Source organism: Heterocephalus glaber, unplaced genomic scaffold (assembly GCF_053883595.1).
Source record: "Heterocephalus glaber isolate CG9 unplaced genomic scaffold, H.glaber_assembly_v1.0 deba00000470, whole genome shotgun sequence".
Classification (NCBI taxonomy): domain Eukaryota; kingdom Metazoa; phylum Chordata; class Mammalia; order Rodentia; family Bathyergidae; genus Heterocephalus; species Heterocephalus glaber.
This window is the reverse complement of record NW_028258145.1, coordinates 16,049,870-16,073,819: the sequence shown is the minus strand read 5'-3', so window position 1 is coordinate 16,073,819 and position 23,950 is coordinate 16,049,870. Positions and strand designations below refer to the sequence as shown.

At 46.8% G+C, this 23,950-nt stretch overlaps 1 protein-coding gene and 1 long non-coding RNA gene across 3 annotated transcripts; one reads left to right on the top strand and one right to left on the bottom strand.

Annotated features, from left to right (window-relative positions):
• Positions 1-4,336: 4,336 nt before the first annotated feature.
• Positions 4,337-6,533, bottom strand: LOC106009381 (uncharacterized). Its single transcript, XR_002394841.2, has 3 exons — positions 6,235-6,533; positions 5,521-5,634; positions 4,337-5,413 (listed from the first exon to the last, which is right to left on the bottom strand). It is a non-coding gene; the product is annotated as an uncharacterized LOC106009381 (long non-coding RNA).
• On the top strand, positions 5,577-23,921 carry Thnsl2 (threonine synthase like 2). Of its 2 annotated transcripts, none has more exons than XM_004844552.4 (10): positions 5,577-5,894; positions 8,822-9,056; positions 10,473-10,667; positions 11,029-11,181; positions 14,161-14,391; positions 18,422-18,570; positions 18,671-18,796; positions 20,956-21,107; positions 21,482-21,739; positions 23,770-23,921. In XM_004844552.4, the coding sequence occupies exons 2-9, from the start codon at positions 8,834-8,836 to the stop codon at positions 21,705-21,707; spliced, it is 1,455 nt and encodes a 484-aa protein (XP_004844609.1). In that variant the 5' UTR covers positions 5,577-5,894; positions 8,822-8,833; the 3' UTR covers positions 21,708-21,739; positions 23,770-23,921. The 2 variants fall into 2 exon arrangements, with proteins under 2 accessions (XP_004844609.1, XP_004844607.1); XM_004844550.4 differs by having other exon boundaries at positions 5,580-5,894; positions 21,482-21,670.
• Positions 23,922-23,950: the final 29 nt, after the last annotated feature.

The window sequence follows — 23,950 nt, the reverse complement described above, 5'->3', positions numbered from 1 at the left end:
TAAATTTAGTATTAAAATATTTATACAAGATTTTCTTTTCCTGAAGAGCATATACATTTCTGGTCGATTCTCCATATATAAATATAAATATAATAGAGACAGATAAAAGGAAACAGGAAGATAGATATTTTGCAAATGAGAAGAGGGACCAAGAGAGGGAGGGAGGGAGATGTGGAAAGAATTGAGATGTGTCATGTACATGTACTAACAACCCACAAATGAATGTAACCATTATGCATCGCTAACAAGAACTAAAAAAAAAAGTGAAATGAAAATGTGGGAAGGAGATCTAGAGATGGAGAAAGGGAGGAGGGAGGGAAAGGAAAAGGAAATAAAAACAATTAAGATATGTTAAGGACATGTACCTACTCCCTAAGATGAATGTAAACAATACACATTACAGGGCTGGGGATTTAGCTCAGTGGTTCCAGCACCTGCCTCACAAGTGCAAGGTCCCGAGTTCGATCCCCGGTACCAAAAAAAAAAAAAAGTTCTAACAATACATATTACAAACATGTACTAACAAAAAAACAAATTTAAAAAGTTAATGAGTAAAACTAGGCATCAGAATATTAAAAGGCATCTCCTGAGCTGTACGAATTCTGCACTATTCATTATTATTCCAAGGAAATACAATAGAGGAAGGATTTATTTGGAACAATTAACATAGTTAACATATATAAGAAGTATCCAGCACTAGAAGAGGTTTTGTTGGCCTCTTTTTCAGAAATGATTTATAAATTTATTTATTGACAAATTAGATTGCATCTGCATCAAAATAAGTATCTGATTATTCTGCTCACTCAGTGACATCCCCTCACTCCTTTCCAGGCCTCAGTCCTCAGCTTCAGCCCTTGAAAGCTTTCCTCCTTGGGCAGCTGCTATGGACAGTGCTATGGATAGTGACTCCTAACCAATCAGTTTTTATAGTGTTTTTTACAACTTTAAATTATAACATAATTTACATAGCATAAATCCCATCCACCCTTTTAAAGTATACAATTGTATGGGTTTTAATAAATACATAAACATGTGAAACTATCAACACTATCCGAATCTAGCATGTTCTACTTCCCCCCAAGAAACTCTGGACTCAGTAGCAGTCACTCCTTATTTTTCTTTTATACCAATCCTTGCAGCCAGTAACCTAGTTTCAGTCTCTGTGGACTTCCCTGCTCTAGCAATTTTATAATATAGAACATCATGAGCAGCCTCTTGTGTCTGGCTTCTTTCACTTAGCACAGTGTTTTCAATGTCCATCTGTGGTGTAGCATATCTCAGTACATATGCCATTATATGCATTTGTCACATCTTGTTCACCTATTCATCAGTTTATGGGCATTTGGGTTGTTCCTTTTTTGGAGCTATTATGTGCAGTGCTGCTGTAAACAATTGCGCACAATATTTATATGAACATATGCTTCAGTTCTCTTGAACATGTACTAGGAATGGAGTTGCTGGGGCACATGGCCATTCTACGTGTAACATTTTGAGGAACTGCCAGACTGTTTTCCAAAGTGGCTGCATCATGTCTCTACCAGTAAGGTACAGATATTCCAATTTCTCCACATCCCTGACTACACTGTCTCTTTAAGTGTAGGCATCCTATTGGGTGAGGAGTTAAGGTATCTCATTGTGGTTTTGATTTGCACTTCTTTAATGACTAATGATTTTGAACCTTTTTGTGTGCTTATTGGCCATTTGGTTTTAGGTTTAAAGCCAGCTCACCTCTTCATTTTTGTACCTTATTTCATTCCCCAATCTAAGCTCTGCCCTCTATCCCAGGCTTAAAAGCTGCTGCCCTTCTCTCCGGGGCAGGCTGAAACCTGTACTTCAGACCCCTCTCAATGTAACCAAAGCATCACTATCAAGAACCCCCAAGACTATCAGTCTCATCAGGTCACTTATGGCATCTTACCCAAGACAAAGAAAAAGTCCACCCAGCTCCTCCTCTGCTCTGGACCACTCACAATCTCAATCTCTTCCCTCGGCCTAATTACTCCCAAACCCTCTAAATTCTTCCCATGGGATCTCATTGATATCTCACCTCCCAACAACTCTGTATCAATTCAACCTAAACCAGGGGCCTCCTTGACTGATTCTATCTTGATCTGGAAAAATGAGCTAACCCCTTCAGTTCTGGGGACCTATACTATACAACACCTTTTCTCACCACATCTCACAACTTTGCCTTTTCCCATCAAAAATCTTTTTCCTTTGTGGCCAATAATCCTACTTATACTTGCCCACTAATTAGATAGGGACATATATCTTAGCTTATGTGTCCCCCAATATCAATGTGGGTGGCCTCCAACAGCCAGTCTCTCCCTGTCCCCATCTCTAACCACATCTGCCAAAAAGAGGGCAGTAACTCTAATGCTCTTTCTCACACTATTAGAGATAATTATAAAAAAAAAACCACAGCAGGAGAAGACTGACCACTTCTCTCACCTTCTACCAAAGCTACCACAGGAACTGCAAGAGAGCCTAAGTAAAATCTCACAGCACTTAATCGAGACCCAGGACTAATAGCGATAGTACAGCTGGGGCTCTGGGGTGCTCCCCTCCACTCACTGCCGGACCACTTCTCTCCACTCACCTGAACATGGGCAGTGCCCCCTCCCACACTTGTCCTAAGGGTTACTTACTTACAGGGAGGCAGAAAACAAAGACCCCCCAAACCTACCCTGGAAAATTCCTAAATTCCAAACCAGGACGCAGGCACACCAAACCTACCTGCATGACCCACAGTAAACTTTCTTCACCTGGAGAAGAAGGTTCATGCACATGGGCTGTGTCTCATACATCTAATTATACCAGGATGAATTATGGAAAAGAGGATGTGTGCTAGGCGCAGCTGACATGACTCAGCACACTGTCAATCATGTTGTCAATCATGCTCTGGAAGCCCCAATGGGAGGTGCCTCTGAACTGGCTCAACATTTTAAACTTCTGCACCTTATACACTATGTCATTTTCCTTTCACATGCATAAGCCTGCTCACTCTGAGCATATTATCGCCTTAATAAACTTTGCTGCTTTTGTCTTACTGTCCCATGCCATATCCAATTCAGTGCTCTTTGCTCATCCTGCATAAGAGTCTAGGAACCTGACCAGGACCCCATCATCCACAGTAACAGGACTATCATGCCGACAACAACCATTCCTGACAAACACAGCAGGAAGTCTCTAAGAAGAACAATGATGAGACACCATCTCCCAACTCCTTGGCTCCAGGAAATTCTGTAACAACTGTATCACCTGTTCCAAAAAGTGTGACCACACTCTCTCTGCCCCCTGAATTCCCAAGGCAGCAACTTCTACCTGGACCAAGCCCCAGCAACCACCTACACTTTAAAGCTTTTGATCTCCCTTTGCTGAGAGCTGACTCTCTTTTCGGACTCAGCCCATTTGCACTTGGGTGAAATAAATAGCCTCATTGCTCACACAAAGCCTGTCCAGGTGGCCTCTCTGCTCTCCGTGCCTTCAGTACAAGGATCTTAATGTCCAACTGGTTAATGAGTGTTGCCAATTCAAAGATTAGTCTCTGCTTGAGAAAACGCTGAAATTATTTTGCTTACATATGAAAAAAAGTTTTAGGGATTTTCCTGAATTGGATGATCTAAAACTTTTTTCATTTTTTAACATAAAAACATTTAAGTTTTTGAATGCATATAAAATAACAAAAAGTTACTCCTTAATAAAAAATAAATAAAATAATAATAAAAGCTTTTCTAGGATGCTAATTATAATACTTATTTTCAACTATTCTTTTAAACTTTTAAATTCTATTTGGTAGTACTGGGGATTGAACAGAGGACCTTTGCGCTGAGCTACATCTTCAGCCCATTTTTAGTTTGTTTTGTTTTGTTTGAGACAGGGTCTTGCTAAGTCTCTAAGTTGCCCAGGCTGGGCTTCAACTTGTTATCCTTCTGCCTCAGCCTCCCAAAGTGCTGGGATTACAGGTGTGAAACCCCACACCTGACTTCAATTATTGTGTTAAAAAACTGAATTCTTTTCCTGTCCTTCTCAAACATAAAATCATTGCCATATGAAGAAATAACTGAAGGCTTTACAATTTAAAAAAAAAAAAAAAACATGAGAAATGGGTTTGTTTGTTTATTTTTTTAAATGTTGTACTGGGACTATTGCTCAGTGATAGAGTGCTTTCCTAGCTTGTGAGAGGTTCTGGATTCCATCCCAAACACAGAGAGGGAGAAAGAGAATCATTAATTAATAAAAGTCATATCTTCCTAGATTTTGTGATCTGGTGTTGGTCAGGATTTTTTATTTTAATTTGTACTTTGTAGTGATTTATTTTCACATTCTAAATAAATACTACTTGGGTTTCTAGTTTTACACTTGTAGTTTTGCATTTTTTCTCTAAATATGACTTCCCCAAAGTGTATATTGTTCATGAAACCTGGATCTGCCAAGGAGTAAATGAATAAACACAAGTTTTGATCCACAGGAAAAGTAGGCAGAAAGAACCCGTTTTTCTCAGAAGGAGGCTTTGAGGGTAGCAGGTTTGCTCCCTTTGCTTCTGAGCTACCCAGAAAGCCACAGATAAATACAAACAAGACTTTTCATGGGAAAATGTTCACCCAAAGCCATTTCGAAGGGGGCTTCAGAGAATACCTGCATGTGAAAAATTAGCTGCAGGGTTTGGAACAAAAAACCTGAGTGCCCCGTAACCTTTGAGTCTGGAGAGAGAAGTGGAGAAGAAGCAAGTTGGGATGAGGGGATTCCACTGAATTCATTTAACAAGTATCAGTTATGTCCCTACCAGGCCCAGTGCCAGACTGGAACAAAACAGTGGAAAACGTGCCCTCCTTGTGTTGTCTAGGGGGTGGAAGGAGGGAAGAACAATAAATGTAATAAAAAGTAAATCATATACTACTTGAGAAGGTGAGAAATGCCAAAGTGAAAAACAAAACAGAAAGGGTCAGAAAGTAGTGTGATGGGGCTCAGCTTTCCACTGGGAGGCTGGGGAGGACCTCAAGGAGAAGGTGCCCTTTAAGCCCTGGCTTAAGGACTGTCAAACAAGGGCTCTGTGGCTCTCTGGACAGGAGGGTGGCAGCAAGGACAAAGGCCCTAGGCGGGAACAGACCGGGCCAGCCTGCAGAGCTGTCCTGTTACCCGGTTTGCGGTGCAGGCATCTCCTTCTAGAGGAGGTTTCTAGGTTCTTTCTGTCCTGAAGAAAGAATTGGTCAAGGCAAGCACAAAAGGAAGTGAAGTTTTACATTATTAAAGGTATGAAAAGCAATACACTGTGCCATTTTCCTTTCACAGGCATGAGCCCCTCAGACTTTGCCACTTGAGTGGGACACAGGAGCACGGATGTGAATCCAGTGACATCTGAGCATATCTGGGGGTCTTTTTTCTTCTTCTTCTTCAAATTATTGCTTTATTTCTAAAAAATGAATTGCAAAGTAGCTTTAGCGCAAGAATAGATCTACGCTTAACAAAAAGTGTTTTCCTACAAAGATTTTATCCCCCTGCTAAACCGATGTTACTCACTTGGTGGATTCCAGCCCCTCTGAGAAGAGTGCCCAGCTTCCCGATTTTGCTAGCCAGAAGCATGCAGTCCAGAGAAAGAAAGGGCTTTCTTCTTCCCCTCTGCTGTTTTCTCGCCTGAAAAATGAGCTCTTTGGGGTACTCAGGGCCTCGCAGCGAAGATCAAGAACCTGAAGGCGCACAGAGCGCTTGGCACCGCGCCCAGAGCGTAGGGAGCGGCTGGGCCGGGATTGTCCCCTCCTGCGTCTCCCCGAGCTCCCCACGCCCCTTCCTTCGGCTGCGCACAGCGGATCCACAGCCTCCGGCCCCTACCGGAAGCCGGGCCCGCGTCCTCCGAGCACTGGGACCGGCCGCCAGCGCCCCGTGCCCCGCACCTGGTAACTGCGCAGCCCCCGCCCTGCGTCCAGGGCTTTGGGGGCACCATTCCGGCAGCTCAGCCCAGCGCTGGCTCCGCGCCCTGGGCTGTACCCTCAGGTGGTGGGAGGGTTCCTGTGCTTGGTGCCTTCTGCCTGGCTCGGGAGTTCCGGGGAACCCCGAAACTGGAAGACACGCTGTGTTCCAGTCTGAGAGCGGTGCCTTAGGCCCCTACGAACCGCCTGAGTGTTTAGATTGCCCTGCTTCAACCTCCACCCGGGGGACGAGATGGCATCAGCCACCAGGGAAAAGTCCTGCCCAGCCTCATGCCTTCCTGAAACGCCGCCCTCACCCCAAACTCACCCTTAGGGTGGCTCCTCCTTCTCTTATTATTTATCCTGGTTATTGCAGAGTATTTCAGCCCTGTCTCCACTCTGGAATAATAAGATCCAGACGAATCCCTAGGAAACATTATTCCAGTAATATACACCGAGGTCACTTAGTCAGGTCCCCCATAAAATCTGATCCCTAGAGCCCCCATACAACAGTCCAGTAAAATGTTTGTGCCCCCCCTGGGGGGCAGCTGATTCTATTTCCAGGCTTCTCTACTGCACTGAGCCCAGGGTTTGTGTGTCGTCTGTACTTTGCCCACGTGGCGTGGAGACGCTGCCCCTTGTGCTTGAACACAGCAGGCCCAGGCCTTGACCCTTGGAACATGCGCCTGTGCTAGTCGGGCCACCCCTAACACCCATGGGTGCCCCGCCCAAGCAGACTCTCGCCTCTGCCACAGTGTGTTCTCAGCCTCTTTAAAGTGGGGAACCCAGAACAGACCCCAGTGTTCTGAGTCCATGAGGTCCATTTCACCCAGATTCCGAAAATATTTTCTTTTGGTTTGCTTATAACCTACCTGCCCCAGCCCCTCTCCTGTCAGCAGTTTCTCTGGCCCCTGGTTGCAGCATTCTCTTTAGTCTGGTCCTATAGCATGAACCCCAAGGTTTCCTTCTTGCCACCCCAGCGTCTCTGGCTGTTTGCACTGGTGCTGATCCTGGCCACAGAATTAGCCAGTGTTCTTTCTACTGGGGCACCGCCAGCCTTGGCTCCTGACGCTGCTTCTGTCCTATGAGACACTGCGTCTGCATTGCTCACCGGCTGCGGTTGGCTTTTAGAATTACCTTGCTTTTGTTTCTCTAGCATGAACTCCTACAGGGGCTCACCATAAGCCCCAGTTTGCCAGAGAGACCCCTGGTTTATACCCACTGTTCTAGCATCACAGTACCGACTCCCTTTCACTTTTCAAAAGACTCATGGTTTGGATGACAGAGCTCACCTCTGACTAAATTAGATGCCCTTGTGGTTGTAGGCGGGGGAGGGGCCCACAACAGCCCATGTAGGTCTCACTGTGCACAAAGACACGAGAGGCACAGAATAGGAATTGACCAGAAGGTCAATGGCAGCCCATCCCCTTCTTAGAAGCAGAGAGCTTTGTTCCCGGGGCCCAGGCTTCCATCCCCTCCAGGCCTGGCACAGAAAAATCTCTGTGGTCCTGAGAATTATGTCTACTCAATTCATCCCCAGAGTTCCGGGGGACCTTTAACATCAGAGACTCTTAAGTTTCCTTCTGTGATCCCTGTCATCCTCCCACCCCCCCAAAACAAAATAAAACAAAACAAAACAGGGAGCTCTGAGTCTATGACAGTTAGGCAGGACTGATTAGCCATGGCTGGAGAGCTCTAAGGACATCAGGTCAGCACTACTGACTAGATCTCTAAGAGTAGGCTCAGAGGTAGGGTACTGGTTATCAAATAGGATAGCTACCTATCCTATTTTGTCTAGGATTGACAGTTTCCTGGGACATGGGACTTTCAGGGGTTTTGTTTTTGTTTTTGTTTTGTTTTGTTGTTATTGTTTGTTTGTTTGTTTGTTTTGGTACCGGGGATGGAACTCGGGTCCTTGTGTTTTGAAGGCAGACGGCAGAACCACTGAGCTAAAGCCCCGGTCCCTTGTTTTGGTTTTTGAGGTAGGGTTTCATTAGTACCCCAGGCTGTCCTTGAACTCACAGTGATCTTCTTGCCTCAGCCTCCCGAGTGTTAGGACTATAGATGTGCACCACCATACCCAGTGGGACTTTCAGTTTGAAAACCAGGAAGGTCCCAGGCAAACTGGGATGAACTGTCACATAAGGCTCATTCCAGGACTCTTATTAATAAAAGACAGTATAACTTAATTGATCCAGGCAGGATCCCAGAAATGTGAATCACCTTATTTATTTATTTTATTTTATTTTTTGGACCTGGAAATTGAACCCAGGGGTTTTACATTGAGCTACATCCCCAGCCTATTTTTTATTTTTTATTTTTTGAGACAAGGTCTTCCTAAGTGGCCCAGGCTGGGCTTGAACTTTCCTTCCTCTTGCCTCAGCTTCCCAGAGTGCTGAGATTACAGGTATGCAACCACCACATGTGGCATGTGAATTGTTTTAAAGCTCCCAAATTGATTCCAGCAAGCTGCCAGAGTTGAGATCTATTAAATTATATTTGATATCCCTAAATAACCTCTGAAGGTGGGTTGTTTTGAGCAGAGGTAGAGCCGTTCATCTCTCAGAGGGGTGCTTGGCCAGGTATGTCGGTCTCCTTTTCAAAGGCTATCAGAATACAGTTGCCCACTATTGCTATTTCTTTCCCCATTCCAAGGCCTTCTTCTCACTGGTGAGGACTGGGCTTCCCCTTTCCCAGCATGCTCCAGTACCACTTCTCCGAGGGAGTGGGCAGTAGCATTGCCTCCTTCCGGCTGGAGCGGCGGTGACTTGCACAGGACCAGATGAAACTGGCATGAGGCTACCCACATACCTGGTGTGGCCCAGAGGCTGGAGGAAGGGCTGTGAGTGCTTCTGCCTCGCTCTCTGGGGTCCCGGGAGCTTGAAGACCTGGTGCTTCTGGACTGTTCTCTGCAGGTCTCCAGGATCATGTGGTACATCAGCACCCGGGGGACGGCCCCCCGGGTCGACTTTGAGGGGGCCCTGTGCTCTGGCTATGCACCGGATGGGGGCCTCTACATGCCAGAGGAGCTGCCCCAGCTGGACAGAGAGACCCTGCGGCACTGGAGCTCGCTGTCTTACCCCAGCCTGGTGAAGGAGCTCTGTAGCCTCTTCATCAGGCCTGAGCTCATTCCGAGGGAGGACTTGAATGGTGAGTGCCCTGTTGCCAGCTCCACACCAGGCGTAAATCCATCATCCAACAGCGAAAGTCTCCAGTCACACTTCATAAACTGACTTTTTCCTCCTTACTCTATAATCTCAGAACCAGGTGTGGTGGCTCACGCCTATAATTCCAGCACTTGAGAGGCTGAGGTAGGAGGACTGCCTTGAGTTCAAGGCCAGCCTGGATTATATAATGTCTCTAAATAAATAAATAAATTTTTAAAAATAGAATCTCAGAATTAGAAATCTGAGATTTTTCATCTATTCCACTTTCAGGAAGATGAAGTGATCTGCAGAGAATTTGTTTCTTTTAGTTTATTATTTTAAATCCACTCTGAGATTAGGGATTTTACAATCATCCTGAGTGGCTTGAATGAGGTGTTTCCTTTGTGCATGTAAAGTACCAGGACCCCAGGTCTCTATTTTACCTTCTTTGATGGTAATTTCAAAGGGACTTGAACAGAGTCCTGGACCAGCTTGTCTCATACTGCAGTAGGCCTATGGATTCCCCTGGGATCTCAGTTAAAAGCAGATTCTGATTCAGCAAGTCTAGGGTGGCCTTGAGAATCCTGAATGCCTGTCAAGTGTCCAGATAGGACTAGTGCTGCTGATCTGTGGCCCACACTTGAAGTAGCACGAAGAAAGCCCATGATGTAATGGTTGGCATTTGGGGTTGGAGAGGGTAAGGTACCACTCAAAATGTGTTCTAATAGCAATGATGACAGTGTTTGGACACTTGTTAGACATCTCAGGCTCTTTTAGGCCTACTAGTCCAGACCCTGCATTTTAACAAAAACCCTATGTCCTTGGTCTGCCAGTAAGAATTGAGAAGCCATGTTCTAGACTGCACTGCTGTAGGTAAAATTGCTTATGTACTCTGGTTCTGGTGCCATAGATATGAGATATAGTAATGGAAAAGAACCAATAAGCAAAATCTTTCTGTGTTTAAGAAGGAAAATTAGGGGGCTGGGGATTTAGCTCAGTGGTTCCACTGCCTGCCTCGCAAACACAAGGTCCTGTGTTTGATCCCCAGTACCACAAAGAGAAAAAAAGGAAAATTAGGAAGATAAGACATCGATTTTTCTGTTATGTAACTATTTGGTTGCCCCTCTATTGGAATACATGCTTATGAGAAACTAAGACTATGAAAAAGTGTATAAATTGAAAAGTGAGTTTTTTCATATCAGTTCTGGTCTGGGGGAATCCCTAGGAGTGATCTATAATTAGTTTAGTGTTTAGTGTTAGTTTAGTGTTAGTTTCAGACTTTTTTTTCTAGGCTTATCCAATCATATTCATAAAATGGTATCATTTAAGATAAAATTTCCTGGTCTTTTGTGTGGTAGCAGGAGATAAAAATGTTAAATTTGGAGTGTTCATCTGCCAGCCAACCCTCCTGCCCTCACAGATCTGATTGACCGAGCCTTCAGCAGATTTCGATCCGGAGATGTGGTCCATCTGCGTAAGCTGAAGAATGAGCTGAATGTGTTGGAGCTGTGGTACGGGGTCACATATGCCTTTAAGGACTTGTCCCTGTCCTGCGCCGCTCAGTTCCTGCAGTACTTCCTGGAGAAAAAGGGGAAGCATGTCACTATAGTCGTAGGTGCGTATTGTGGGCGCAAGCACAGAGCCTCTTAGTGCCCTAACTTTAGAGTCCCACCTGTAAGATGTAAGTCAGGGATCTCTAGAGCAGGGTTCTCAACCTCTTCTTTGTGAGCTTGAAAAACAGCTATAAATCCTTCTCAGAATAATATTTCTATATACTCAGACTACTTAAGATTACCAAGTTCAACAGTGTCCTGAATTTTACCCATGGATCGATGTGCCCAGGCTAAGTACTAAGTTCCTTATCCCCCATGTTGTTGCTTCATTTGGGAACAATGCTTCAAAGGCCATTTCTTTCCTTTCTCTCCTTTTTTCTCTCCTTGTTCTAAAGCAGAGGGTTCTCCTTTCTTTCTATCCAGGAACTTCCGGGGATACAGGAAGTGCTGCCATTGAGAGTGTTCAGGGGGCAAAAAATGTGGACATCATCGTTCTGCTGCCCAAAGGTCACTGCACAAAGATTCAGGAGCTGCAGATGACAACGGTGCTGAAGGAGAATGTCCACGTGTTTGGAGGTGGGCACTGAAGCAGAGCTCCAGGGACAGCGTGGTGCTGCCTCCATGGGGTCTGCTTTGGGACAAAACAACCAGTTGGCTAGCTGGCCATCCTTCCTTCTCTTCTTTCTTCCTCCCTTCCTTCATCAGCCATATTTCGAGGATGGAATATATGGCTTGGCTTAGCTCTGAGTGGACTCCTGGCTATTCAGTCCCCTAAACTGTCAGAGGTGACAGACATATAAGCCAGTAGTAACAGTGCAACATAGGAAGTGCAGGTTTGAAACCACCTCATATAGGTTCCACTTGCCCCTGTCATGTATGAACCATGGAGCCATACAGAGCTGTAAACTGAGCCAAGCAACTAGGGTTTTGTTCCAGGCACTTAAGTTTAAAGAGCACACATTCAGTAAATAATTAAGAGATCATGTCAGTAAGTCTTGGCAGTTCTCTCTCTCCCTTACAGTCTAGAAATTACTAATCCATGCATGTGGTTAGCAGGTCTAAGTATTTAAAAATAGGAAGTAGCTCAGTGTACCCATCACTACTGATGGATAACTAGTCATATAATGAAATTCTCATCCAAATCACCAGAACTGATGCTTTTTTTGCTTGGAGAAAGGAGAAAACCATCTCTTTTCATCTATACTGAATGGATCTAGTCAATATGGAGACTGAGAATAGAGAAGGATGGGGTGAGTGTGGGTGGAGCTTTTCACCTCTCAAACCCCACTAGACCTCAGGGAGCCCCAGCATGGGGGCAGGAATATGAAATGTGGGGGCTTAGCTAAGGTTCTGCACAGTGGGCCTCTCCACATGGCCTCTCTTGGATTTCTTATTCACCTGGCAGGTCAGCAAATGTGATGGCAGAAAATATTTCTTCTGCAATTGGCCTGGCCTCCTGGTGTAATCCCATAAAGGATGTTTTCATGGAACACCAACTTTTTCAAGGAGCAAAAGCACCATGGAAACAAACCTTACTCCTGGGAGTTCCATGAGTATCTTATGTCTGGGTTTTTAAGAGCAATCAAAAATCCTCCTCCGCTCTTGTCTTTAGCAAGTGCACACACATTCCAGTGTAAAGTCCATGGTTTAGCTAATGCTATGCTGCAGAATCTTATGCATTAGCCTTGGTAACTGCCCATATTTGGTGTGTTTTATTACAGTCATTGCAAGACTTTACTGCACAAGATTCAGGTACCAAAACTGATAGTTATGGATCTAGGACTATCTCTTCCTAGCATCAAAGCAGAGAATAGCTTTATGTACTTCTATCTGGCCACTAACTCCTTTCTTGCCTTGTACATGGATATTGGATGGTTTTTACCTGACAGCATGAATGAAGTGAGTGGGAGAACAGTGCTCATTTTTTAAATAGTGGCAGATATGTGGATGGTGGTGAGTTGTGTGTAAGATTGCTAGAGCTGAAGATATATTTCTCTTTTATATGTTCTGAGCTTCAACAAAAGAAGGCATCAGACTAAAGAAAAGAATTTTGTTCATAAACAGCATTGTTCAAATTCTTTCTTTCCTGTGCTCACTTCAGCAGTACATATACTAAACATTCTTTCTTTTCTTTCTGGAGCCTTCTGGTTTGGCTACAGTAAGTATTATTCTAGTTCAGGAATTAACAGTGAGTTTGCATTTTCCCTTAGACTGGTGAGCTCATGAAATAGTAATGGACCCCCCGGATTATTCTGTATGGACCCTGGGTTTGTAAAGTCATTAACTGCCTTGTACATTGTGTGCTTGTTAAACACAGGATAATCATAAGCACTAGATGGCTAGTGGTTATGTTATTTAGTATGCTTTTGGCCGGAAGTAATGGAAAATCTAACTCAGACCAAATTAAACAGGAACAATTTCCATCTTCTGTAACTGGACATCCAGAGGCAGGGTGATTCTCACTTGGGCGATTCAGTGATTCAACAGTACCTTCAGACACCCAGTCCTTCCCATCCTCTCTCTGCCTTCTCTAATCCTAAGGCTCATTCTCTTGTCATGTGATGGTGACCATGTGAGGTAACAGCTCTCTTTTCCTGTGGCTCTTTCTTAAAAGCAGTGAGTTGTCTTTTAGATCTCCAGCCAACATCCCCTTGTGTCTCGTTGGCCTGAATTCATCATATGCCCATCTTGGAGCCAACCCATGACCCCATGGGAATGACCACCACAACTGGCTCAGGCCATTTGGGGTTCACATGTGGCTCTGGAGGCAAACCCCCAGCTTCAGTGCTTCTACATAATGACTAGGGAAGAACAGTTAACAACCTTAATTCATGCTCTGATACCCCCAACAAATTTCAATCCCTTTCCTTCCAAGGATGGAGAAATGGACCTAGGAATCAGATGAGATCAATATTGATGTGATTACTAGATGAGGAATACGTGTTGTACTCTTGGGAAATTCACTTAGAAATTTAGCCAATAATTCACCCATAAATTAAGCTGATGTGCCCAGGAAAGAGAGCTTCTACCCAAGCAAGCTTACCTAGCACATAAGAGCAGAGAGTGAAGCAGTCACCCTTGGATTGTGGATGAAGGCAGGCCACAGGGCATAGTGACCACATCACTTCAGTCCTGATGGGGCTGTAGAGTACAGGAACCTCTCTCCCACTCATGCTCAGGTAAACAGTGCCTCCTTCTTTGCAGAAGAGTCAGGAAGGTGGATATGGCTTACAAAGGGGAATTCTTTCCCCAATATCCCAGAACGTTGACCTTTTGTATCTTATTTTACATAAAGGTAGAAACACTGGAAATGGCTCCAGCTACATTTTCTGTTCTCTGCAACAAGGACAGATATTCAGGTCCACAAGTAGAGGAGGCCTGGTTTCTATCCCGATGAGCTTCATAGTGAGTCTGGAGAGCTAGGCCCAGCCGCAAGAAGCTGAGTGCAGGTCCTGGGGATACAGCACAGCTTGGGAGGATCCTGACTCAGGCCAGTGCTAAGCACTCAGGGGCCTGTTCTGCTCCTGAGAGTTGCACTCTCCTCTTTCCCAACAGTGGAGGGAAACAGTGACGAGCTGGATGAGCCCATCAAGGCCATGTTCACGGATGTGGCTTTTGTCAAGAAGCACAACCTAATGAGCCTGAATTCAATCAACTGGTGTCGAGTCCTCGTGCAAATAGCCCACCACTTCTTCGCTTACTTCCAGTGCTCGCCATCCTTGGACATGCACCCCCTGCCCTTCGTGGAAATGGTTGTCCCAACAGGAGCTGGCGGCAACCTTGCAGGTAAGGGGATCCTGGATGCGAATGGGCTTTCTGGAAATCTACCTGCAACCCCAGCCTTTCCAGCTGCCCTTTGACTGCAGCTGTGAAGAGAAAGAAGGTCGAGCCTCCTTCTGAAGGTGACAGGAAACTGCACAGAAGAGCAACCCAGAAGATTTCCTCCCTGGCTACCTGGAGGGACGTCTAGGGCTCTTCCTGCTCAGCCCCAGGTACCCCAGCAGCCTGTCCTGCTGTGCTCCTTGCACATGTGGGGAGAGGAGGTCAGGGGTCAGTTCTGGAGCCCAGCTGGCAGTGCCCTCTCCCAGAACACAGATTTTACTCCCAGCTTGGCCAGCCACCTGCTGCAGGGGCAAGTGGCTTGGTAGCACGTGTGTTCCCACTGTGGGCACACTCCCCAGGCAGCACTCGAGGCGCAGTGGGTCCTGGACTTAGGCCTCTGGCCCCAGTTCTGTTCTTTCCTAGCTGAGTGGCTGTGGGGTGGTCCTTTGGCACCACTGTAAAGAGATTGGTCACTTATCATATTTCCGAGGACCGCTGCTGGGAGGAGCAAGTGAGATTCTCCTGTGCATACGACCTCTGTAAGAGCAAAGAGTGGCACAGCTGCATGGCGCTAAAATCATTTTCTCAGGAACAATCAACTTTTTCAAGCACTTACTGTGCATCAGGCACTGTGCCAAATGTTTCCCATGTTTTAACTTATTTAATCCTCACATGGGCCTAAGAGAAGGACAATGCAGTTGTTCCACCATGTACCTGAGGCTACGTGAACACCAAAATCCACAAATGCTCGAGTCCCCTATAGAAGATGACATAACATTTGCCTGTGGCCCACACATGTCCCCCTGTGTGTTTAAATCATTCTCGTTCAACCCACAACCCACATGCAGTGATTGCCAGACAGCCCTTCAGCCTTCCCATGGGGATGTGTGTGTGTGTGTGTGTGTGTGTGTGTGTGTGTGTGTGTACAGGTGCTTATTGTTATTAAGACAATTCCTCTTCACTCTGTGAAGAGCCAAAAGGTTGGACACCCATGCTTCACCTCTAGATCACCTCTAATACCTAACACAATATGTGACTCCTATCTGAATAGTTGTATAATTTAGGAAATAATAACAAGAAAAAAGCGTGAACAGGTTCAGTGCAGACAATTACAAACATTTTTTTTCAATCCCTGGTTGGTTGAATCTGCAGATGTGAAACTTACAAATACCAAGGGCTGACTGTAATTTTATATCCATTGTTATTTGTTTATTTCCAGAGCTGGGTATTGAACCCAGGGTCTTCATGTGGAGCTGTATTTTTTCAACCCATTTTTTGTTTTTTGAGACAGAGGCTTGCTCTTTCACTAAGTTACCCATGCTGGGGTCGAACTTGAGAGCCTCCTGCCACAGCCTTTCAGAGTGCTGGAGTTGCAGGTGTTATTTCCCTTTTATAATGAGGAAACAGGCAAAGAGAGCCCAGCTTGCCCCTGGATAACAGGGCTGGTCAGTAGCAGAGCCAGGATGACACACAGGACCAGCCAGAGCCGGGCTCCTTGCCAGCTCTTGTAGCTGGTGGTGCTGCCTTCTGGTAGCTCTTTCGGGGCCATTGCTTCTGAGGGCTCCGAGGGTGGAGGCATCTTAGCAGTTGGAACCTCTTCCTCTAACGGATGGAAAGAACAGGGGCCAGCAGTTAGGTAAGAAGGATCCCCTTCTGTGCCACCCAGGGGTGAAGCCCACCAGGCCTCCTGTCCACATCACCCCAGTCCATGATGTCCCCTCGGCTGCACAGCCTGTGGGCATTTGCCAAGGGTGCTCCCATCTGCCCTTGCTCTATCGGGAACCTTCAACTTTAAGCCCCCTTATCCTCCTGAATTTCCATCTCTTCTCTGTCATCCAGGACCTCGTGACATTTCCTAAGCATCAAGTGCAACAAGAATGTGAATGTGTGTTGCCAACCCCAGTGATGTTGGGTTGGGGCGGCTACCCCAAACTCCCTGAGCTGCTCGCCACAGGAAGGGCACTCGGGAAAGTATGCAAAACCTTCCTAAACTACTCTGGGTCTGGGCTTTCGTCACTCAGTGTTGTGCAAACAAGACCTGCTGTTGAGTGGCCGAGGGTGCTGCTCTGTCCTTTGTGGAGTCCCCAGGAAGTGCTGTCCAAGGCTGCTGACTGCAGCAGGCTGGGTCCAGGCCAGAGTGCATGCTCTGGACTCAGACACAGTTTTGAATCTGGATTCTGCCACTTAGTAGGGCTTGGACAGGCCACTGCAACCTTCATTTCCTGTTCCCGGGTTTGCCGCACAGTGTTGAGCCTGTGTATTGGTACCCGGTAAGTGGCTGGCAGACAGAATAGCCTCAGATAGAAAAGAGCATGGCGATGCTCTCCTCTCTCTGTTGTGTTCCAGTTTTATTACTGTATGGTTCACAAATCATCCACCACTTGAAGTGTGTACAGTTGAAAGGTTTTTAGTGTATTCACAGATTTGTGTAGCCATCTCTGTAATCAATTTTAGATCACTTAACTCATCTGAAAAGGAAACCTGGGCTCAGGAATGTGGCTTGGTGGTAGAGTGCTTGCCTGGCATGTGTAAAGCCCTGGGTTCAATCCCAAGCACCACCAAAAAGCAAATAAATAAACAAAAAACTACAGCCTTATACCCATTCACAAGCACTTCCCATTTTCCCCAGAACTTCCCTTCCCTTCCCAGCCCGAGGCACCACTCATTTGTTTTGTCTCTCTAGACTTTCCTGTTCTGGACGTGGACTCATGAATTATGTGACCTTTTGTGTTTGGCTTCTTACATGTGGCATAATGTTTTCCAGGTTTACCCATGTTGTAGCACATGTCAGTATTTATTCTGTTGCATGGAGGTATCACATTTAGTTCACCAATTTATTAATGGATGTACATTTAGTTTTTTAAAACATTTTGGCTATTTTGAGTAATGCTGAATGAACATTTGTGCATAAGTTTTTATACAGGCCTGTAGTCTCATTTCTTTCAGGCATTTAACTAGAAGTGCAATTTCTTGGTCATTTGGTAACTCTATGTTAAACATTTTAGGGACTTTTCCTCTGTTTTTCAGAGTAGATGCATCATTTCACATCCCCACCAGGAATGTGGAAATTTTTCAATTTCTCCACATCCTCAGCAACACTTCATATCATCTGCCTTTTTAAATATACCCATCCTAGTGATTGTAAAGTGGCATCTCAATGTGTTTTTGGTTTGTATTTCCCTGATGATTAATGATGTTGAATGTCTATTCATTGATCATTTATGTGTCTTCATTGTAGAAGTGTCTATTCAGACCTTTTGCCTTTTTTTTTTCCTTTTTTTTGGTATCAGGGATCAAACTCTGGACCTTGCACTTGCAAGGCAGGTGGTAGAACCACTGAGCTAAATCCCCAGACCCCTTTTGCCTATTTTTAAATTCAGTTATTGGTGTTTTTATTTTTTAGCTGAAATAGTTCTTTATATATTGTGGGTACAAGTCCCAGTCAGATACATGACTGGAAAATATTTTTCCCATTCTATGAGTTATTGTTCCATCTTTTTGACAGTGTGTTAGTCAGCTTTCTATTACTATGACAAATACCTGAGATAAATAACTTCAAAGAGGGAAGGTTTATTTCGGCTCATGGTTTCAGAGGTTCCAGTCCATGGTCTGCCAGCTGTATTGCCTTAGGCTGTGGCAAGGCAGAAGCATCATGGTACAGTCCTGCTCCCCTTGTGGCAGCCAGAAAATGAGAGTAGGGAAGAGAAAGGGACTAGGAACACCTATGTCCTTCAAAGACATGGGGACAGGATCAACCCATTAATGAAGTCAGTGCCCTTGGGATCCACTCCACCTCTGAATACTGCTGCAATGGGAATCAAGCCCTCGATACATAAGTTGTCATACTTAAATCAAAACAGACAGTGTCCTATGAACCACAGAAAGCTCAAATAGCATGAAAGTTTCTTAATTTTGATAAAGCCCACTTTTTAAAAGAAAAATTGGTTTCGGTTTTGTTTCTAAACACACTGTTCTTTTCCTGTCTTGGCTCAAGCTGGGTGCCTGGCTCAGAAGATGGGACTGCCAGTCCGCCTGGTGGCAGCAGTGAACCACAATGACATCATCCACAGGGCCATCCAGCGGGGGGACTTCTCTCTGTCTGCGGCTGTCAGACCAAGCTTGGCATCAGCCATGGACATTCAGGTGGGGCTGTGGGGAGGTGAGTAGGGTGGCCCAGGTGTTGGTCAGGCAGAGCTGGACAAGGACTGAAATCAGAGTGCTTGGGACTCCGCCTTTCCGCCAGGTGCCCTACAACATGGAGAGGATCTTCTGGCTGTTCTCTGGCTCCAACAGCCAGGTGACAAGGGCCCTCATGGAGCAGTTTGAAAGGACCCAAAGCCTGCATCTACCCAAGGACCTGCACAGCAAGGTCAGTCCCTACCGACACCCCAGGGGAAGGGTAGGGGTATGGCCACACTACAGTCTTGGGGTGTGGGCAGAGGAAGGGGACACCTGTTTTTTGAGCATCTAGTGTGAGCCAGGCGTGTTTGTGGTCGCTTTATGGTAGGTCACGGTATTAGAGGAGGACCAGCAGAATGTGCTTTAGATTCAGGTGGGCTGAACCCCAAACCAGCTGTGAAGTGCTGGGCCAGCTTCTGAAAGTCTGTGCCTCAATTTCCTCATCTTTAAGATGAGGATAAAAGCCAGGCTTGGTGGCACACACCTGTAATCCCAGCACTCGGGAGGCTGATGCAGGAGGATCACCATGAGTTTGAGACCAGCCTGGGCTACATAGCGAGACCCTGTCTCAAAAAAAAAAAAAAAAAAACCACACCAATAAATAAATAAAATGGGAATAATAAGAATGTCTACCTTATAAAGTTGTTGTGAAATTCAAGTCAAATAATATATGTGAGGCGCTTCACAAACTGCCTGGTAATATAAGGCTTCAAATGTTGATTGTTGGGCTGGGGATTTAGCTCAGTGGCACCATGCCTGCATCGCAAGTGCAAGGTCCTGAGTTCAATCCCCGGAAAAAAAAAAAAAAACATTAATCAAATGTTATTGTTTTTATTTATTATAGTTGTTAATTTCTAATAATAGCAACAACTGGCAAACAAGGATAAAGCCATGTTTTCCTTGCAGTATGAGCAGAGACCATTGTTCCTATTGAATATCCCCCCCCAACTCTCTCTCTCAGACATTTTATTTAGAAATTGGAAAGGATTGCATTTATTTTAATGCAGCCTGGTGATGTTCCTTATTTTATGTATCAGATACAGGATTGTTGAAGCCGCCTTTAATTTTCCACATTCCCACTAAGTGGCCAAGTGGACTCTGTACCCGCAGTGAACAGGACCTCACTCCCTTACCTCAGGTCTAATCGTAGCACGTTTCTCTGTAGAGCTGCACCCTGCTCCTTCAGGCTTATGCAATCTAGTTTTACCTCTTGCCTATGTCTGCCTGTTGGTCTTCCCAGTTCCTTCAGCTGACCTTTCCTTAACATAATCCTCCATGGTCAACAACCTTCTTAATGAGCTGTTCTCAAAACCGAGGTGGTTCTCCAGGCTGAGCGAAACCCACACAGACTGGAGTGGAATTTCTGTCTTCTGGAATCTGTGCTTGTCTGGATGAAGTCAAACATTTGTTTTTTGGGTTAATGGTTGGATTTGACATCCACCTTCTTTCTCCTATAACTGAGATGCTCCATGGAGACAGACACCTTGTCCCCATTCTGCATTCCCTCCCTGGCTCTGCACCCGGGAGACACTCCACTCGCCAGAGGAGCATTCACTTACTTATTCATATTCGATATCCAGGAACTGTGCTAGGTGCTGGAGATGCAAAGGTAAAATACATCTTTTGGGCTGGGAATGTAGCAGCTCAATGGCAGAGTCCTTGCCTGGCATTCATGAGGCCCTGGGTTGGTTGGATCCCCAGGACCACAAAAACAAGAGAAAAAAATGGTGTGGTGGGGGAAGAAAGAAAGAATCACATTCAATGCCTTCTGTGAACCCTAACAGGGAAGGTTAGGTCGCTATATAAATTATTTTAACACGCTGGTCTCTGTTGCTGCCGAGTCCGTGCAGGGTGTTTGGTAAGCTGCAAGCACGCAGGACATTGTCAGAGAATGGTCAGTGACACAGTAGTGGGGGTAGTGCTGAGGCAGGAGTCTCCCTCTGTCTGCAGAGGCAGGAGGGTTCCTCCAGTCGATGCTCAGACTAGGTGGGAACTGGAGTTTCAGAGCTCTCGCCCAGGAAGCTGGAACAGCAACAACAAAGCACTAGAAACATCTGAATGCCTTTGACCTATGCCATGTCAGGTTGTGGAACAAGAATCCAATTACTTTACTGATTCATGAGCCACCTCCTAGCTAAAGGTTTTGACCCTAAAACACAAATGAGTCCTTCCTCCAAGTTGAGTGAAGCAGCTCAGCACTGGGAGAGTGACTTTGAGCTGAATCCACATCCAGTGTGGATATTTCATTTGAGCTCCTAATGTGTAGCTGTGTGATACACAGTGGGGTTTTAATCCCCTTTTCCCACTCCCTCAGTGCTGACACCCACTCCCAGCTCTGGGATCCTTCAGCTTTCAGAGGCCATGACATCTGTGTCAGTGTCGGATGAGGCCATCACCCAGGCCATGGGTCGCTGCTGGGAAGAGAACCAGTACTTGCTGTGCCCTCACTCAGCTGTGGCCGTGAGCTACCATTATCAGCAGATGGACGGGCGACAGCCCAGGTATGGGTGTGGGGTCTGGGTCCCGGGGGCCTTTGGCTTTCAGGGCCCATCCTCCTCCCCAAGTCCCCAGGATGTGGACACATGGCTTTAATGGGTGTGTGATGGGTGTGTTGTGTGCACTGGTGGTCTCAGAAGAGGAAGTGTGGCAGATGCCCAGGGCAGCCAGGGTGGAGGGGATTGTTGAGCTGGGCCCCCAGCTGGGAGCTGGGCAGAGTCAGGGTAGAGGTGAGTTCAAAGTACCAATCATCCATCCATCTCTCTGTCCTCCGTGCCCACCTGACCTTCCCCTTTTCCTTCCTCCTGTGCCTTCATCTTTCCCGGCCCTGTCGCTGTTCCCTCACCTGGCCCCTGGCCCCACCTCCCCTCCCTGATAGTGCTCCTCAGTGTTGCCTGGCCTCAGCCTCTGCAGTCAAGTTCCCAGAAGTAGTCCTGGCTGCCGGGCTGACCCCCAAGATACCGGAAGAAATCCTAGCTCTGGAGCGCAAGGAGACACGCTGCACTCTGATGAAGAGAGGAGATGACTGGACTCGGATGCTTCGGGCCACAATTGAGGACCTAAGCAGGCAATGGAGGGATCGATCCTTGAATGTCTCAGAGTAGCCCTGCTGGAGCTGGCCTCTGATCGTGGGGAGGTGTGCCCATGACCTGCCGTGAAGAGTGGGTGGAGGAGATTCTGGGGCAGCTGCTAGGCTGGATCCAGGGCCGGCTGCTTTTGCTGTGTCCCTGGCTGCTGTATGCCCTATTCCTGCCAGTGCTCCTCATCACTGGAGAGGGCCTGGGTGAGAGCTGTGGCTGGTGTTGAACACCTCAGCTTGTCAGAGGTTTCCAGCCTGTTGCAGTGTTGGGAATCCCTGGGATAAACATGCTGTTCAGTCTGATGGGGACCCCTTCCCAGCACAGCCAGGCCATGTGTGCACCCCTGGTGGCTGCAGAGTGTGAGGCCGAGGTGCCCGGTATCCACCTGCTGCTCTGAGTTGGCCCAGGCTTGCCAGTCAGCAGAACAGGCCAGGGGCGTGAGCCCTCATGCCAGGGCTGCAGAGGGGGGTTCGGTGGGGGATCACAGATCCAGGCTGTGGGGAAGCACAGATAGCACCGATGTGTGAACAGGGTATGTTGTCCTGTTCTTCACATATCGAGTCCATGGCAGAGCTACTTATTTATGTTACTAGGTTCAGATCCTGTGGGCATCAGAGGAGTTTTAGACAAATCCAGGCATGTGACTGTCAGTGTCAGCTTCACACCATGGATCTGGGATCCTCTCTTGGAATGGGTTAGAGGCACAGAGTAGAAGGATTTTTTTGCCATTAAGCTGTTACCCCACCCTTAGGGCTGCTGTGACCAGACCCAGTGGGCATCTGACCTCAGGAGCCCTTCCCTGGCTCTGGAGGCTGAGGTGCTGGTCACCCATGACGAGTCTGCCTGGTGTTGCCGTCAGGACATGCCAGCCCCACATCTCCATGATGCCCAGGGACTTCGGGAGGGGCTGGGAGGCACCAGCTACTGGAGGACTTGACTTGCTACTGGAAGCCTGACACTCATACCAAGAGGGAATCCCTAGGAAGGGGAAGGAGAGTTCCTAAAGGAACAACAGTGGCTTCATGTGGGCTGCAGTGCTTGATGGTTTCTCAGACACTCTGAAACCCACAGCAGCAGGCAGACCCTGGTGGAGACCCTGGGGGCACCTACCCACTAGGAACAGTAGACCTGTTACTTAGGGGTCCCCATGTTGTTTGAGGCCCTAGAAAATGATTTAATTTTTTTAAATGCAAAGAAAGTAAGGAATACCATCCAGCTTGGATTATATTCATCTTTCTACCAGCTCAGTTCTACAAATAGTTTTCGAGAGGCCCACGAAAGTTATAATGCACCTACTGTGTGCCAGTTGGTACTTTACAAAACTTAGCTCATTTGACCTTGATGACAACCTATGAAGTAGGTGCTGCTGTTTTCCCCATTTTACAGATTAGGAAACTGAGCGTCTGAGGGATGAGATAACCAGCCAGAGTGGCACCGTGAGTGACACAAAGGCTGGGACTTGAGACTTTGGGTCTGGTGTGCAGTGTCTCCTCTACAGCCAGGCATTTCTGTGAGGCCCACTCTGCTGTTCACCTGCCTCCATCCTTCTCTGGGTGGCCCTGCTCCTGGGTCCCCACCCTCCTTTCTTAGGTGGATTTGGGAGCATAGCTGTGCTTCACCTAGAGGCCTCCAGGAGGCGCTGCAGCCCTGCTTCTCTCCTGGCCAGTGGCTCCTCACCCTTTGACCTTTCTGATGACCTCCAGGCAGGCCTAGGGGTGCAGGGAAACCCTGAGTGTCCTCTGCTGGTCCTGGGACCTGCCCACCTCTGAGAGGCCAGGTGTGCAAGAGGAGCCGGAATGAAGCCACTGCCACAGCACATGCAGACAGAAAGCATGGACCATAGGGCATACTAGCCTCAGGGGGAAGGACCGATGCCACTTCGCACCTGTCTCAGAAAGAAAGGAGGAAAGGCATGGCGGGGGGGGGGGGGCAGGAATGAGCAGTTTGAAGATGCATGCACGCCTGTAAACATACACACATGCCATCATGGGCTGCAGGGTGTGTGTGTGTGTGTGTGTTTGTGTGTGCCATCTATATGCAGCCGTTATAGCTCTCAGTCCTCAGAATGTAACTGGTGTCCTTACAGGAAGAGGAAACGAGGACCCAGACGTGGGCCCAGAAAACAGCATGGGAAGGCGCCACCTGCAATCTAAAGAGAAGCTTTAGCCACTGGCACCTGGATCTCAGGCGTCCATCCTTCAGCACTGGAAGGAAATAAATTTCTGTCTGCTAAAACCACACAGTCTGTGGTCTGCCCTTGCATCAGC